The sequence below is a fragment of the Heliangelus exortis genome, chromosome 2 (assembly GCF_036169615.1).
Source record: "Heliangelus exortis chromosome 2, bHelExo1.hap1, whole genome shotgun sequence".
In the NCBI taxonomy this organism is placed as follows: Eukaryota; Metazoa; Chordata; class Aves; order Apodiformes; family Trochilidae; genus Heliangelus; species Heliangelus exortis.
In genome coordinates this window covers 7,284,052-7,302,564 of record NC_092423.1, presented here as the reverse complement: position 1 = coordinate 7,302,564, position 18,513 = coordinate 7,284,052, and the positions used below count along the sequence as shown (strand labels likewise).

General features: G+C 43.5%; 1 protein-coding gene across 6 annotated transcripts in view; it reads left to right on the top strand.

Moving 5' to 3' along the window:
* The window catches only part of PRKAG2 (protein kinase AMP-activated non-catalytic subunit gamma 2), a 223,134-nt gene that overhangs the window by 104,324 nt on the left and 100,297 nt on the right, over positions 1-18,513 (top strand). The window contains exon 1 of one of the 6 annotated variants that reach the window (XM_071734671.1): positions 4,107-4,260. The exons of the other annotated variants lie outside the window; for them this stretch is intronic. Coding sequence (XP_071590772.1) covers positions 4,155-4,260 — 106 coding nt within the window. The 5' untranslated portion in view covers positions 4,107-4,154. Of the gene's footprint in view, positions 1-4,106; positions 4,261-18,513 lie in introns of those variants that run through there. 6 annotated transcript variants of the gene reach the window in all.

Here is an 18,513-nt window from a genome sequence, read left to right as displayed (position 1 = left end):
CTGGTAGGGTTGATAATAAACCCTGATAGGACCCACTGGTCCCCATTGCCTACCCCACCCTCTGCTGCTGCATTTGTACCAGGTTAAAGCTCCTATTAAAAAGACAAGTGAGGAAATGGTTAGAAATATCAGCACTTAAAGTATTTTCACCACGGCACAGAATTTACACCTCCATGAGACAGATGAATTATGTTGTGTTTCAAAACTCTGATGTTTGGGTCAGACACCCCATGATGGCTGCTCTGGGTTGGCACAATGGCACTTTCCATATTTTTTATCTGGCGACCAAATCTGAACACTCAACCCCCACTTCTGCCTCATAGAACAAATCTTCACACTTTATCCAGAGGAAGGAAGATTTTGTGATGTTTCTGCCTGAAGAACCACATTAAATCACTGTGAGGAAGTACAAAGGTGTTTTTATACTGAGAGATGGAGAACTGAAAAGCAAGAACCATTGAGAAGAGGGAGCCTGGCCACAGATGGGGCTTTTACAGATAGGATTGCAGATGATTCCTGCTGTGAGACTTATGTGGCTCTGTGAAAATAGAAAAAAAAATTTTTACAGAAAAAAATAGCAGAAGGAGGCTTTTCTTTTCTACTTTGTGTTCTTCAGCCTCCCTTAAGAAAAAAAAAACCAAAACCAAACCTAAAAAAAACCCCAAAAACAACAGGTGTTCTAAAGGAATGGAGGCCTGGGATGAGCAGGAGAGGACATTGCTGGGTGGGCTGGGCACACAGAGAGCTGATGGGATAAAGGTAAGAGTTGGCTTAAGGGAGATGTCCAGGAGATGGGTGTCCTTTTTTTAGGTCTAGAGCCTTTTTTAGGGTCTATTTTAGACTGGACAGTAGGACATCAAAGTAGAAGTGTCAGAGAAACAGATTATGAGAAACACATTTGGGGCAAGGATGGTGGGGCTGGAAATAGGTTTGTTGAGCTGTCAGCATAGAGGCTGCTCCAGGGCCATGAGATGGCTCAGGTCAGGGCAGCTCAGCAGATAGAGCAGGACTAGGGAAGCATTTCACATACACGTACAGGTGTTTGTTTGCTCCTTCCCCCAGGTAATTTTATGAAGCTCTCCAATGCTCAGTACCTCTCAGAACTGTATATAGTTTTAGAAGGGGATGGTGCTATCCTTATGCAGCTCAAGAAATATAATACACTATAACTAATTTGGGAGTCTTTAAACTAGCTTGACAAGAGTCCATTTCATGGTTGTTCTGCAGGAATTTGTGTTTTCAATCTCCAGAACATAGATGGCCCCAAAGGAACTCTTTGAAGTCCAGCTTTTTATTATTAGTTTTATAAAATCTTCCACTGGAATCATTAAGAGAATGTAATATGTGGTATAAATGTGCTAGTGTGTTAGACCATTAGCTGTAGGAGGCAAAATGCATTATACCCAAAGCACTTTGTGCTTTTTTAAACAAATGACTATGAAGATCAGTTGTTAAAGAGCCTTCTTTCATTTTCTGGGAGCTTTGTGCAGAAACATTAGGGCCTTGCTATTTTCCTTAGTATGGCAAAATGAGCCCTCCTGGTGCACTGGCCTTGCTTGAAAATGTCATCAGCTCCTATTTATCCTTGGCCTCTACCAAAAAGGGGGCTGCTTCTGTGCTGCAGCAATACCAATTCTTATCTCATTAAAAAGAGATTTAATTTTTTTGCTTTCTGATGACATTAAGTCATTCTCAGCCATCCTTTGGCCAGGAAGGAAGAGGAATGAAGGATCAGGAATGCTCTTTTAAGGAGGAGTAGTTTGAGGTCCAGGTTGCATTGGTGTTGTAGGCAGCATTTCTTTTGTCTTTGGCTAAGACTGGAAAAGGAGCTGCATAACTCTTCAAGTATGTTAAGGGCTGCTCCAAAGCAGAAGGGAAGAATCTGTTGTCCATGTGTATGGTGAATAAGGCATGAAGCAGGAAGCTTAAATAGCAGCAAGATTCAGTTTTGCTGTTCATAAGCTGTTTTCTAATAGGAAGGGCTGTGAAGGTCGTGAGTCTGATGGGAGCAGCCTGAGAGCTGGGCAGTGACATGGGGAGAACCAGAGCTTGGGGACCACAGCTCCTGTCTCAGTCTTGGTGACATAAGCATGGCAGAAGGGAAGAGACTGTGAAGAGGAAGATTGCAGAGGTAAATGTGGGGGTCACACAAGGCCAGATGGGGTGTGAGGAGCTTTACACTTCCTGCAGCTGCCTTAAAACAAAATTACATTGACACTTTGCCTGCCCATACCTCAACACTTCTCATTGCTCATGAGCAGTGAGCCTCAGAGGAAAAGGAACTTTCATAAAGCACTGTGCCAACAGGGTTTTTTATGCAAAAATTGTTATTTGTTGAAAAGCACCAGGAATATTCATTCACAGAACTGAAACAGGGTCACAATGATGGGGGTACAAGAAAGTAGGAGGACAAGTCAGGAGGGAACAGGCTGGGAACATCCTAAAATTAATTACTGTGGTTCCTCACTTGGATATCAGTGAGAGCCTTGTCTGGAAGGTAATTGAGTGTCTTGTTAATAATTTTATTATGTTGGTCGTTAGGTGGAAGAACAAAGGTGCCCTCTTTATTGCCATTTCCATAGGGCAGACTGAGGAAAGTCTCTGCTACCTGAGGATGGCAGAGGAACCTGCTGCCACCTTTGCACCTTCTCATAGGGCCCCTGAAATCCTGGGATATCCTTGCACTGGTGTCTTGGAGATAGCCATCTTTCTAAAAGACTGGAGCTTATGAGGAATTTATGTTGATAAAAGTCTTTTCTGCAGCACTCAGGCCTCTTTTTTCTTTACCTTTCTAAGGATATTAAGTCTCAGGAGCAATCATGGGCATAAAGAAAAAAGCATACTTCTTTGTAGAGGAAAAATGTTATGCAACTTTTAATTCCTTCTAGAAATTAAAAAGATAAGACACTCATTACTCACATAGGGTTTAATTTTTGAAGGATCTGAACCTCAGGTTCCAGTGGTGTCCAGAGGAAAGGCTGGTGCTGTGTGACTTTTTAAAAAAAATCTTTTGATTTAACAGAACATTTACTCTGATCTTAGGAAGCTTGGCTATGGTAGTTCGACCGTGTCTCTTTTTTTGCTTGCACCCCTTTCCAGCTGCTCAAGCTGTAGCCCACACTGATCAGCTCTTTCCTAAAATAAACAGCTCTAAATGTACAGCCTCAGATCCCATAATACATCCTGGCTGGCTGGGATGAGCAGAAGCCCAGTGAATGTTCGTCTCACTTAAAAGACCAGGAGGTGGATTTCAGTTTTGTTACAAACAGGTGTCCTGGGTGCCTTTTTCTTTGTTGATAGCAAAACTCAGATGGAGCAGAGCACATGGATATGTGTAACACGGGGAGGACACATCACTAGAGAAAGTCCAGCCCATCACTCCGGGTTTTCAGCAAGTATCAACCTTCTTTTTATGTACTGGCAGAAGCTTGTTCCCATTAATCCATTAGTCAGTAGCTGCAGAGGGCTGGGTGTTTTGGAGCTCACTGACAGGCAGCTGGGCTGTGCTGTCACTGCAAAGCCCCAGCACACATGAATCAAAATAGTTGGGTGATGTCATGGCACGGTGCGAGTGTGCCCGGGCTGCTCAGAGCCAGGAATTGTCTGACCAGAGGTGGTTTCCTTTTACAGCCTTTTTAAAGAGTCATCATGCTAAGCTGCACATGACAATTCCCTTCAAGAGGGCTTGCAGCTCCTTTGCATGGTTAGTATTTTTTAAGTGAGGGAGCTTATCAGGTGGTTCCTGACCTTTTCCACATGAGCTCATCCCCTGGGAAATGTTGCTTCAGTCTCCGAGGCTTCCGACAGCTGACGGATAGGAGCTGCGTGGCCGCAAGCTGAGCAGACTTTGAACTTCTCCCCACATCCACAGATACTTGCAGGCGAGTTACTGTACTCTGGAATTAAAACTGGAAACTCCTGGCATGCAAGGTTTGGCAGCCTGCTGCAGAGCAGCTCCTCACAAAGGCTACAACCAAGCACCTCAGAGCTGAACCGCCGGCGAGCTGGGCTCCTCCTGCAGCCACACAGCCTTTCTGGAGCTTTGTTTTCTCACACCTGGGTGTTTGGTGTAAGCAACACCTTGCCTTGCCCCTCCTGCTGCTTCTTTTTCCTTCTATCCCGGGCATGACCGAGAGCTGCTGCCGAGAGAGCGCATGTTGCAGCTCATGAAGCGTTTTGGTAGCTTTAGAGGGAGCAAGAAGAGAAAGGAGCAGTGCAAAAGCTCGGGGAGACACCACTCTGATCCTCGTGGACTGTTCGGTAGGGACCTTCTTCATTACCCATCCAAAAAGGAGGGGCATTGGTCTTTGGGAAAGGGCAGCAAGCAGGGGGTAGCGAATTGAGGAGCAACTTTGTGCTTCCAACTTTGACTGACTGAATGGTGAAGTTGTTGCATAGAGGTGGTTTCTGGGTTGGTTTGCAACCAGGGATGAACATCTGAGCTGACACCTGTTACACACATCAGATACAACCTCTAGGAAAAGAGTGATGGTATGGGGAGGTTTACAGCACATGTTATGCAGACATTGAGAAGGAGCAGTTGATTAATGTTACTTTAATTGAAGAATGGAAACTAAATGCTAAGTTAGTGCTAATACTGTGTTTTGAAATATGACTTTTAAGTAGAAGAAGATTGCCTATCAAGTAATGCATTTAGAACTCTATCCTTCCGATACTGCTGTTGCTGATATTATTGTGTTTGAGTTAATTATTAAGGACCACACTTCATTAATTAAAAGCTTTGCCCAATCCCCGAGTGATAGCTCTCATCCAGGTGCTGAGTTACATGTGTCAGTCAGTCTCTGTGTATCATGTAAGGATCACCGGGACAGGAGACAAAGGTTATTCCACAGGATCTGACTGTTCTTCTTAAGAAGAATGGAAAAATAGGATGTTTAATGCATTTCCTATATGGACTTCTGGTAGCTGTTTTACAACTCTGTGGTTCCCCAAAAGACCATGAGTGCTGCTGAGAGATTCTGTCCTGTGACTGAGAGATTTAAAGCTGGTTTTACACTTAATCAGCCAGATGAGTACAACGTGTAAGCAAAGCTCTTTTTCACTCCTTAGTGGTCAGGAGTCACTGCATTAAATCCAGCAGAATGATGAAGGCATGAGCAGTGTTGGACCATATGCACTGTGCATATGCAGAGAGGTAAACCCAGATTTAGTCATGGTCAGTTGCTATTGATGGATAGGGGTCTGCCCAGAAAGCTTGTTTTTCTATTACTTAATGTTTCATAATTTATTTAGTGGTCAGTTGCATTGTTTTTAAGGTGTTCTTGTTGCAAATGCTTCTCCTTTTGTTCCTGTTTTGTACAATTAAGTGTTCTTAAATCTAAGGTACTGCACCTTGTTCTGCATTCCCCTAAACCCATCTGATGGTTCCTGCTGGAATGGTAGTGGGGTCAAAGTGATGTGAATATGACCCAAGTCTTTGGAGTTTCACAGTGCCAGCAAGGTGCACAAAGACAGGTAACAGAGTCAATGCAAGAAGAGAGAAAAATTTAGATTACAGATTGACCAGCTTTAAAATTTATTCCCAATTTCTAGTTAAAACTTCTAAATTCTTACCCAGGTAGAAACACATTAGTCTGTTAATTGAGTGGTTAATGGCACTCTGAGCCACTAATTCACACTTCTGTGGTTTCATCAGTGAGATGGGAATAGCCCACAGCTGCAAAAGGGTTTTCTGCAGGCACCAAACATAGTGTTGCAAGTCTTCCTTGGAGGCTGACTCCAAAGGCTGTACTTATCTTCCTCCAGAGGAATATTTTGTTCTGCACCAAGAGTACTGGCTAAATGGGTGTATTGTTTGTGACAGAGTTATAAACAGAAAGTTGAAAGTAATGCCAGAAATGCCCAAAATTATGCATTTATACTCGTTCCCATTAATCCACGTGTGCATCCCACTCCAGTGGTGTACAGTGAGCATTAAGCAGATTTTTCTGCATGGTATTTACTCTACAGACTCTGCATACTCCATTTTTTTAGACCATGACCAGGTCAGCTTCCTGCATCCCATTTCCATCATGAAGAGAGAACTACCAAGTCACAAGAGTGGGGAAAAAACAGATGGGATGTGTCTGGGTTATTGCCTTCCTCAGATGTGCTGCTGCAGGGATTGCCTCTGCCATCCCAGTGGAGTCTGGATTCCTTTTGGCAAACAGGTTAACATTTGCAAATACCTTCCTCACACAAACCCCCACTCCCTCCCTGCCCCCCAGTGGTCTTAATCATTTGCAGGGAAATTTCAGAACAAAACTTTGCATTGTTTGCTAAATTTAATCTGTCTCTTGTAGATACCATGCCTTACTAAACACTTTCTGAGCATCTCTCAAGGGAACCACTGGCACTCAGCAGGTTTTATTATCAGTATGAGCAGTGTGCAGGAGTGTTGGTAGCAACCAGGCTTGGGATCTCATCAGCTGGAGTCATGCTCTGGTGCATACCTGTTAGTTACCATCTATCAGCAGGGAGGAGAAATGAGTGACTGCAATCCATGGGCTTTCCCACTCCCTTCTCCTTGGGTGGTTTGGTCCAGGGCAGCTTCTTGTCTTCCCAGGGGTAGATGCTGTCAGTATCTACCACTGCAACTAAGGTCATCAAGTAGTGCTTTCTTTTGCATATCAATTAAACCCCATCTGTCTCCTGCCCAAATGAAACAGTTTGCATCCTGGTAGAGAAGAGGAGGTTGGCATTGTCAAGGATGGGCATAGCTGTAGCTCCCTGGCTTTGGAGCCTTACAATCTTCTTATGTTGTGAACAGCAAAAGGAGGTCTCAGTCTAGCCAAACAGAGGCAGAGATCACAGAGGAGGGGAAGAGAAAAGTGTGAATGAACACCTGGAGCAAAGGGGAGCAGGAAGAACCATGGAGAGAAGCCAGAGAGCCCACAGCTTTTCTCCAGGAGAGGAGCAGCCAGCAGCAAGACCTCAAAGCTTGAGCTCTCCACCAAACAGCAGGGAAGCTGATTCATGCCATATGATTTTGGCAGGGCTCAGGAGTGGGATTACCCATCACTTCTCCAACCTCTGGATCACCACCACAGGGTTTCCTCCTTCCTCCTGCAGTTGCTGTTTCCTTGTGCAGGGTTGCTGGCAGCTTCTCTGCCTGATGGCTCTTGCTGCAGCCCAGGCAATAGATAGGTAAAAAGATAGTTAAACAGATAGGCTCTGTGGCATTTATGAAGGGGACAATTTTTTTGGCCCCAGAAAGGGTCCTCACTCTGCCCTTTAAAGGACACCATCAAGTCTGGGAAGAATTAAATGTCACCTGCAAAAGGCATAATTTTAAAAGTGTTGAGGAATATGTGCAGCACATGTGGCTGCTGAGCCCCCTGGCACTGCCTTGTGCCCAGGCATTTAGCCTCAGACTTAGCCTCATTTTGGAGGCTTTTAGCCACATGGAAATCCCCAGGAGCTTCTCCTTGTCCATAGTACTTTTCCTGGGATTTGTTTCTGTGGATTTTAATCAGCAGGGGCCAAAGCTGAGCCCCAGCAAGCCAGGTCAAAGGGGCTCCAAACAAACCTCAGTGCTACCCCTTGGTCCCAGACTTGTGCCACCCCAGTAACACTCTGGAGGATAATTTCCCTACCAGCTGTTACAATTAGGACTAAATTATGAGTAATCCTGATGAATGACTCAGACCCCAGTATGAACACATGCCCACAAGCTTTGTCATCCCCTGTCCTCCCCCCTGGTGTGCACCAATTGGGCAGTCCTGGTGTGAAGGTCAGGGGCTTGTCCCCACGTCACTCCATAACTTGCTGTGGCCATGCTGGTGGCTCTCAGTACATTGTTTCATCCCATGTCCCTGATAACCACTGTGAGATGATGGGGGACTGCTAAGTTTCTAGAGCAGTTTGGGGGAGGTGGTGTATTTTAGAGTTTAAATACTTTATCTTTAAATACTCAAACCAAGGGGAAATGTCTTCCCCTTTAAGTCACAAATCATAGGTCTTCCACAGGTTGCCACAGTGCTCCCCAGACCCAAGGAGGGGGGGATGAGTGCAGACTGTATGCCAAGCACATAAATCATACCCTTCCTTCCCAAAATCAGAGATGTGACTGCATCAGTGGTGGCCATGGAAGTTAAGGTGCCATAGCATGGGATCAGCTTAGACTGATCCATGGGCAAGGACTTAGACCAAACCAAAGAGCAGGCAGCTCACAAACTCTCCAAGTGCAAATGGAAATCCAGGAGATACTTCAGTCTGGCTCACATCACTGCTTATTGGCATGAGAAGGGCTGCAGATAATTTTGCTGAGAAGAACAGATAGAAAACATGTGGGAGGAGGAGGATTTTAAAGGGAGACAGGACTTGTTCTCCTTCCTCTCAAGCCTGGGGAGCTGCAGCTTATCTGGCACTTCCCCCCAAAGTGGGGGATGCTGCTTGGGGGGAGGACCAGAGCTATTTATTTTTTCATTTTGGTGAGATGTTTCTGTTATGATGCAGCGGGGCAGAAACCATGGTGGAAAAAGTCCTAGAATAAAAAAATCAGAGTGAGAGTCACTGCATACTCCAGCTGCTGCCATAAACAAGCTGAAAGAGCAAAATCCTATTGCTTCTGAAAAGTAGCTTAAAACCACCAGCATCAGAAACTGGGCATGAGAAGCTGAGACCACTTGGGTTTGTTAATGATTTTCTCTGCTGGTTTTTGTGCTCTGTTGAGTTGACAATGATTTTAGAAAATGTGCAGCTCTGGCTGATCAGTACTGATTAATCTTATACCACACACTGCTCTGAGACCTCGAGGCAGTGAAATGTCTGTGGTTGGTTGTGAAGAAGAAAACTGGTGATGAGCCTCAGAAAATGTTTGAGACTTTTTATTTTGCCATCTTCTGCTTCCTTAAAGTCACTGTGCTGCTGCTTTCCAACACATCCAGCTTTGTATGTAGCTTCGAAGCATTCTGACTGGAAGGGAAAGGACTGTGTCCATGAAGCAACAAAATCAGCAAGGTATTTTCAAGCAGATATCAGTAAATGCAGATATAAATAAATGCCAGGAAGCTTCCAGTGGTGTTGTGTAAATAGAAATAGAGCCATATGAGCAGAGTGCTTTGCCCCAAACTCTTTCCTCCCTCCCTTGTTGGTGCAGAACCCAACAGCATCCTTCTTCTGCAGCTCTTTGTGGGCAGCAAATCTCTGTGGGTAGCACATCTACATCTGTTGTGCTGTAGACTCCTTGCCCTCACAATCATTTGTCCAAGAGTACAAATTCCTCGGGCAATTTATTTTCAAAGACAGTTATTTTTGTCTGAAGAACAGGTTATACATGTGAAAACACACTATGTTCTCTTGAGACACAAATTTACAGGTGGGTGCTTCTAGTGAATCTGCCCCCTGACACTGCATCCCAGTCCTGCTCCAGGCAGCTCTGTGCATCTCAACTCGAAGTTTGAGCACAAATACCTGAAATACTATAAATGACTGAATTATTCAGCATGGAAGTGCTGTTGTCAACAATGTGGTGGGTGAGGATGGCAGGGCCAGCCTCCCTTTTGGCAGCCTCTTTTACAAGCTGTACAGGGTTTGGGCAGGGAGAGCTCCCATTTGGGGGGAGTACATGGGATTTTGGTCCTTGGTGATGCTTGTGGGTGTAGGTGTTTGTCCCCCAGACAAAACAGCAGCATAGAGGCTTCAGGTTTTTACTGTCTTAAGGTTATTTTTCTTTAATTCTGCTGCTATCCAAATGGAGTTATTTGAAACAGGAGGATGAGTGTTATTTTTGAAAGACAGAAAGTAAAAGCAAGTCTAGGGACTGAATCTAGGTAAAGTTGGGAAATGATGAGCAAGGATGAGCAGGGGTTTATTGAGGCAAAAAAGAAGAAACTGAGACAGAAGGAAGCCAGGCACTAATTGCAAGCAAGAGTGGATGCAGACACAGCCTGTTTCTGAAAGCAGATGATATTTATGTATTTATCAGGAATTCCTTTTACCATCCTCCAGGTTTTGTTACCTTCAGGTAACAGGTCACTTCTGATTTGTGTATAAGGCTGGAACACTACATCTGTCACCTTGTGATATAATTAACTCTCTGATTTATTTTTTGAGGTGAAAAGAAAATAATATAGATGAGGTTTTCCTATATGACACCTCAGTTTAATGACCACAGCCTGCAGTGTCTTCATGATGGATGCTGGAGGGTCACAACCTATGTATTAAAAATCACTGGAATTGCTGATTTCTGTGCATTCTCTTTCATCCTTATTGCACCACTTGGGCGTAGCAAAGGAATCATTTTTCTTTCTTTCCCTTGTACTTTTCAAAGGCCCTCACTTTCAGGAGAATATCTGTATGGGAAACTGTTATCCTAGCCTGACTTTTTACTCAGTTTGAATGTGCTAAGCTAGACCACAATTATTTATACTCCCCTTCATCTATATTACAAATCCTGTTGCCAGGACTGAAAGAAGATTTCAAGGCCAAATCTGTTTTCACAGCTTAGAATTCCATATGACAGTAACGTTTAGGTAGGTGGGTACTTTTGTTTAATTAGAAATCAATGTTTTGAACTATTGACTCCTTGCTCAAAGTTTCAGTGAATTGCCTATGAGTGCAATTTCAAAGATGTTGTTAAGGCAGCTTGTTTGTCAGGTTTATTGGATCAGCAAATCCCAGGAATTACCAGGATTCAGCTGTTTTCTGCTTTCACCTTTATTCTTGTCCAACCTAAAAGCAGTTCAAGGACTTAAAAGTGCTCGGGCCGATGGGATTTAACGCCTCAAAATGGTTTTAGCCATTTTATTGTCATTACTGAGTCATCCTGACACGTGAAGGCTTCAGTCTGGAGAGGTGAAGGGCTGCTCTGGGAGATATCATTGTGTGGCTGGCAGGCTTGGTTTGGAGGCTTGAATTCTCCATGCTGGAAAGGTCAGGAAGCCTCGCATGGATTTAGGACAGAGCCCAGTGCTGCAGCACTGAGGAGTTCCCATCCTGTCCTTTCTCTGCTCATCCTTTGATAAGGCTGGGATGATTTAGCTGGGGGAGGGATGATAGGATTAGCTGACAGTAATGAAGAGCATCCTGTTGTTTCTTCAGAGTTTTTTTCCAGGCACTGGAAAACAGCTGCTTCCCAGTTCTGTGTTCTCTGTAGGGTAACAAGGGCTCTTTTGACATGCTTGGAGCTACGGTCACCAGATTCTTTAACAGATCCTGCCCGTCTGGCCTGGAGGTTTTATTTCAGCCAGTGCAAGAATTACAATAGCATATACAGGACTCTTGTGAGAATCCTGCTTTTCCTGGCAGGTGATGCTTCTGGAGAGAAACTGTTGATTTTTAACCTCTCCACTTCTTCTGTATGCTGTAACTAGAGATAATAAACAAGAATGGGGCAATAAAACAATTTAAGAAGTATAGATGAGGAAGAAATGAGATGGAAAGTCAACCAGAGTCATGAGGGAGATAAGTAGTTTGCAAGTGAGAGGTTCTTACTGCAATAGACACCAAAAGTTGGGTGGTTGCTCAGAGGGGAGGATTTTACCAGCCTGCTTCAGAGAAGGACTGAGTTGAAAGGGGGAAAAGCTGGAATAATGTTGACATTTTGTGATGGTCAACACCCAGGCTCAGTAGGGGAACTGATAAAGATCATTAGTGACAAGGATGGTGAGTGAAATGAGCCTGTGCAGCAGTACATGCTGGGCACTGGTGAGAAGGATTTGGGTATTGTGGTGGTTATCATCTGGAAAATAATCCCAAAATGTGCTGTCATTACCATTAGGGTGAAACACATACTGGGCTATGTTAGGGGGAATGGAGCAATTCAGGAGGGGGATGTTATTATCCCCCTCCACCTGGTGCTGCTGGGGCTACATCTGGCATAGGGGGTCCTATTGCTGGTGCCCCCATCCAAAAAGTGCTGGGGAACTGGAAAGGGTTTCTGTCAAGGACTACCAAGATGTTTTGGGACCTAGAGCAGACATTTTGGGATCTTGAGGAGGGACTGAGGAAACTGGGCTTTTTTTGTCCCTCAGAGGGAAGGCCAAGGGACAGTCTAATAGCATCTTGCACCTACCTAGAGAGTAGTTCCAAAGACAATAGAGTAAACTCTTCTTGGGCTCTTTTCCCAGGCAACTCTCAGCAAGACAAGAGGGCACAAGAGGTCTCAAGTTGTGCCAGGGGAGGTTTAGGTTGGACATTAGAAAGAATTTCTTTCTGGAGAGGGTGATCAGGCATTGGAATGGGCTGCCCAGGGAAGGGGTGGATTCTCCATCCCTGGAGATATTTCAAAAGAGCCTGGATGTGGCACTCAGTGCCATGGGCTGGGAACCACAGGGGGAGTGGATCAAGGGTTGGACTTGATGATCTCTGAGGTCCCTTCCAACCCAGCCAATTCTATGATTCTGTGATTCTATGAAGAAACTCTTCTTTGGTAGAAGAAAGAATAAAAGATGAGAGTTTGTGGCTGAGAAGGACGAGACTGGATGTTAGCAAAAAAATCCCTCAAGAGGGTGGTGCAGCATTGGCACTGGCAACCTTGTAAGGTTGTGGCCTCTCCATCCTTGGAGGTTTTCAAGGGTCAGATAGCCAAAGCCATGCCTGACCTTTTCTTGGTTGATATCAGACCTGCTTTGATTGGGAGCTGAGAGAAGCAGCCTCCAGCCATCCTTTCCAGCCAACATTTCTGTGGTGTTTGGCTGTTCAGTTGCAAGGAAAGCTGAAGTTGCAAACCTCTTGACTGAGCAGCTTTCCCCACTCAATTCTCAACACTTACGTACAACTGCTTTTGTTTTGAATACACTTCCAAGAACAGAGTCATTTACTGGTTGGATGCTGGTGAGGCTGCTTGTAGAGCTGATCTGTACCAGCAGCCCAGCAGAAGGAGACCACTGCAAAGCCCAAGACCAACACTGACACCTTACATGGGCCAAAAAAGGCAGACAGCAAGATGTGTATTTCCTCCAAAAAGCACCCAGGCTGCCTTCTGGCCATTTCATATTTCATTAAGTGTGACCTTGAGAGTCCTGGGCAGGTATTAATGCCCTCCCCAGGCTGAGCAGTGTCTGGGTGCTTTGGGTAGTGCTCATCTACCAGGCAGAGGAATTGCAGTGGGACTTGGTTTGTATCAGTTATCTGTCACTATAGCAACTCTTCACTTAACCAGTCCCTACACTAAAAATAGATCACCTTGATCTCAAGGAAAGAAACCCAAAGGAAATCAAAAGGGGCAGTGATAGCAAGAGCTGTAGAGTCAGCTGTTGGCTGAAGGCTTAAGCATTTGGAACCACTTCTAAATAATCTATCGTGTTAAAAAATATTTAGCTGGAATCTTTTTAATCCAGTAACCCCTGAAATGTCAGTGGGTTTCAACTGTTAGCAAAGGGCAGACATTACTTCTTATCAGAGGGATGTGTTTGCAGTTATCACCCAGCACACAGGAGATGCTCAAAACCACGTGGGATGTTGCCTACATCATTTAGGTTGTGTAAGGGATCTTCTGATTAAGCAGATCTGCAGGGATCTTCAGATTAAGCAGATCTACAGCTCTGTCATTAGACCTGATAGCCCTCTATGCACTTGTATGTGCATTATCAAAATTCTTCCTCATTAATGAAACTGTTACTGGTATCTGTAGAAATTGGAAGGGACCCAAATCTGAAAAAAAGCTAAATGCTGTTAGCAAAGTCACTGCTATCTCATTTGAAGTTAATGGGAGTTGAGTGTTTTGGCACCTGATAGGGACAGGGTCCTCTGTAAGGGTGTAAGGGATATTACTTTATTACTTTATGTTTTCTTTTTTTTTACTTATTTTTCCTTCAAACCCAGCTAGTGCTCAATAGGGAAGGGAGTGAACGGAATAAATTCTTGTGAAGATAGGGCAGTAGGTGTGAAGGCAAAATAGCAATAAGATGAAAAGCTTGCTAAAGAGCTGCAGAATCAACTGAAAATGCCTTTGCTGGGAAAAGAAATTAATTTGCATGAAGATATCTCATATATCCCAGGCAGTTTGTCTGATGCTCAGGGAAGAGTTAAATTAGCTTCCAGAGATGGCTGGAATTATCATCATGTTTTCAGCATTATCAGTCAGCAAGAGTTTTCTCTTGATAAAAGGTCAGATTATTTTAATGACCTTTTTTTGGCTGACAGTTTGCAGACATAGCTGATACTGAAATGTGTAGGCACTTAAGTTGTATTTTTTACATTTCATTCATCTTCATAGCACTAAGATAAGCAGCTTTTGATAGTAAGATACACAACTTTAGGACAAAACCTGTGCAAAGAGGGATGGTGTGAGATACTGATGAGCCCCAACCCCCACCATTCTTTTCAAGATTAAAGGATATTATTACAAGGCAGAAAAAAAAGTAGAATTAGTTCTTACTATTTTATTTTGCCTCACTTGAGAACCATTGTTTTTACAGTAGCTGGAGATTCTTCACCTCTTCACTGGGTGCTCTTTTTAGTCAGCCTTGGAGCTATGAAAGAACTGCATGCAAAGTAATGAGAAATCCCAAGCACCTTTCCAAACAGCAGGCATGGAAGTGTGAAAATAGAATTGTAGTTCTTTTAAACAGAGGAAAATCATTAATTGAAAAGTGCTGTGATGCAGACCCCAGGCACAACCCTGTCCCTCTCTCACTGTATTTTGGAGAACAAGAGCTTCATCGCTGTGCTTGCTTGGCTGAGTTTTGCTGCCACACAACCATTGATGAGGAGATGAGAGCAAATGAACCTTGGGTGTTGGACGTGCTCATTCCAAGACTTGTCTACTCCTGGTCAGCTGAGTCTCCCGGAGGAGAGAGCCTCACTACTGGAGCTAAATAGCACTAAATGCACCAAAAGGTAAACATTTCTCCAAATTGCAGAAGTTATGGTCAGCAAGTGCCCTGCTTGGTGCTTGTAATCACAGATTCAGCCTGGCAGCAGATTTGGCACAGATAAGAAATTTGCTGTAGGAATAAGCAGAATTGCTGGTCCTGGTATTCTCCCCATATGAAGTTTTCATGATGGTAAACTGGTTTTTTACCTCACTCAGCTTGCAAGACTGTTACACGTGCCACTTCTCTCTAAAGAGACTGTTTCTTCCACTAAGCTGCAGTAAAAATTCCTCCTCCCCCCAGAGCAGGTGCCAGCTTTCTGTTGCTGTTGAATTTGGGTTTATTTTCTTCCTTCCTAAAAGGATAACAGAGTTTTCTTTTCTATCAGCCAGGTCCTTCTTTAAAACTTTATGGCAATCTTTCCTGGCATCAGTCATAGGAAAACTAGAAACTATGTGCAGTCTATTTGAAAATAAAACTGAAGGGTTGTAAAACAAGGGTCTTATTGTAAATCGTTACAAATTTTTTCCCAAAATAAACAGCAGTCTAATAGAGAGCACGAAATGAAGCAGCAAGTTCCCTACCAGAAATCCCAGCAGCATAAACTAACCTTGAGACATAGGGGACTAATACAGAAAAACTGTAATACTCAAGATTGATAAAACTAATCCTAACTGAGGACACTCAGAGAGAAATTAATATGTTGTGGTAGTGAGCTGCCAGCTAAAATAAAAGACTATGACAAAAACCATGAGTGAGCAGAACTCTTCAAAATTCAATTACAAAACTGTCTGGGAGATTGAGAAATGCTGCTTCTCTGTTGGAGGCAGCTTGTGGCTGGTCAGGACCTAGAATGATACACTTAGTGCTTGCTCTCAGCTGAAAATTAGAGGAAAGTCAGGTTATACTAGAAAAGAATTAGTCTCAAGAAATCATAATGGTGGAGTTTTTTGTCTCTGTGCAGGGATGGAGAATAGCACGAGTCTCATTGCATCTGAGCAATGCACGGAAACAAAATAGCTCCATGGCTCCAGAACAAGCCTGGGTGACCACATCAACAGCAGTGAGGGTGCCTCTCCTGCAGTCCCTGCTGTGCAAAATAATTCCACAGAAGCTAATAGCTAATGTAAAGGGGAGCAGTGGCTTCCTAACTGCCCTCTAATGGAGTTTGTAATTTACCTTCCTTCCCAAGCAAGTTTTGCAGCTGTGCTGATTCAGCTTATCCAGGTGATGTGTTTAAAGGTGACTGGGATACATCTCTGCATTGCAGGCAGTGCAATTCCAGCTTTCTTTTTCCCCATCATCTTCTTTCCTGATAGGAGTCAGCAATCCACCAGGTTTCACCCTGGCACTGATGCTGTGGCACCATCTAACCATAAACACACCTTGTAGGTTTGGATTTAACTCTTCACACTTCTGAAAACAGCAGCCTGAGCCCCTCTGTTCTATGTCCCAAAGTAAACATAAAAAGGAAGATTTGACCTCAAAAGGCATTAAATATTGAGCAACCATATGTGCTTCTGAAAATTGAATTTAATGTCTGATGTCTTTTTACATCTTGTTTTAAGGCCTCATCACAGACCCTTGACTACTTGGGCTGAATACTTTTAGTATAATTTTACAAATGGTAAAGTTTAGGCTATAAAAGATGTAGTGTTTTATCATAATCATAGTGTGCCTGGCTCTAGAGTGAAGGCACCTTCTGCATATGGGTGAGATTAAATTACTGTTTTTATTGCTTTGAAATTAATTTTCAGTTAGAACATAAGAACAAATGTACCAGGTCAGGCCAATTATTCATCCAGATCAGTCTCTTTTCATGCCAGTGGCCACCAACACAGATACAGGGAGGAGTTTAAGAACAGGACAATAATGTGAGGAAATTTCCCATTACACTCTTCTAGTCTCCAGACTTTGTGGCTCATGTCCTGAGCTAAACCTGATGGTTTTTCCTGCCATGATATTTCCAACTGCATTTCAAAATGAAGTTTCTAGCGCTTCCAATGGCACCTGTTTTGCTGTTTAAGAATGTATCTCATCAGGAGTATTTCCTTGTATTTGTTTTGAGCCTCCCAACTGCTATTTTCATCTGATGCTCCCTTCCCTCTTTGCCATCTCTATTCCATGCCTGATTTTACTCAGGCTCTGTCATATCCTTCCCCTGCAGTCATCTTCCCTAAGCTTTCCTAACTCCGTAACTTTGGTACCTTTGGCACAGAGTTAAATCAAGCCTTTCCTGCATCTTTTCTAGCTTTATTGGAGGTTGGTCAGTAAATCCCCATGGTCATCTACTGCACTGTATAGCCTGCACTTAGTCTGCATCTCTGTATTTTGAAGCTGCCTTTCAGCACAGCCCAAAAGTGACCACTTAGGCAGGAAGAGGCCACTACTGATCCCCCCCTGGGTCCTAACCAGTCGAGCTTGACCTAAAAGAAGGTTATTTTTATTCTGCAACCCATGCATTTACCTAAGTAGCCTGTCCACTCTTAGCCAGACCTCTCTGGCATGTAACCAGAAGATTCCCATGGCCACCCAAATGGCTCCTTACCTGAAAAGAAGTGCACGTGGCCTTTGTGGTGTAGTTTCCTCCTATAATGATTAGAAGAGAATATAGAATCACAGAATCATGATTACAAGGAATGGATACAGTGGCAAGGTGGAACATGTATATCATGGGAAAATAAGGGTAGTAAAGAATAGTTCAACATCTAACAGATGGGAAAATGATATACCTGAAAAATATTGTGATCTGATTTTCTGTCTGGAAGATTTAACTTAATAGCTGAAAATTTTTTTTGCTAAGAAAGGGTAGAGATGAAACTGTGACGACAAATCCAACTGTGCACACAGAGTCTGTAGTAAAATAATTCTCTGAAAAGTGGAGTTCTGCATTTAATATTTTCCTTGGCCTGTGTCTATCTAATCAGTCTTTGTGCATGTCAGTAGCACATCCATAATAAGAAAGTGCTGTGTGGATTGTGTGAACTGGAATTAGAGACGTGACAATCAGCCAGACTGTTGGAGACAATGTAAAGGCTGCATGGTGTTTGCATTCCTCTAGTGGAGGGAAAAAAACCTTATACGTGCAAATGAGTTGTGGTGGGTTTTTTTTTTGTTTTTTTTTCCTTCCTGATACTTTATAAGCACCAGCAGATTGATTTCAGAGCAGAGCTTCCCCAGCAGCATGCCAGTTCACACGGGGGTGCCCCTGAGCCTGGTTAGACCTGTTCCAGTCTGGTGGTGACAGCCAGGCTGTATTCAGTCAGTACATGGGGTGATGTGGTAGATAGAGGCATAGAGATGTATATTTTCCAAGGAAAAAAATTGCTGATGTTTAGCTAGGCCCACAGTTTTATGATGAAGAGACCACAACGGAGGTTAGAAAACCTATTTTCCCACCTGCACAATTCCAATAATATTGATCAATCCCATCAGGACGTTGTGAAAGTAACTAATAACTACCAAGGGAGCTTCACCCCACAATCCTCATACTGCCTCAATGTTCTAAATTGTTATTGATTCCTTAAGTAAACAATCCACCTGTCCTGCTGTTGTTCTTCTGGCCAGCTTCAAGGTTTTCTGTCTGAATCCTCCTTGACTTTTATCTTTGCATATTCTGATTGCAATCACAGTTACCAAGGTATAAGGAGGGACTGAAGCAAAAGGCTGATGTTGCAGAGTGAAGGTGTAAAATGCTGAGCAGATAAAAACAAGGTTAGAAGTGATGAGTAGGACAAGTTCAGCAAAGTCTCAT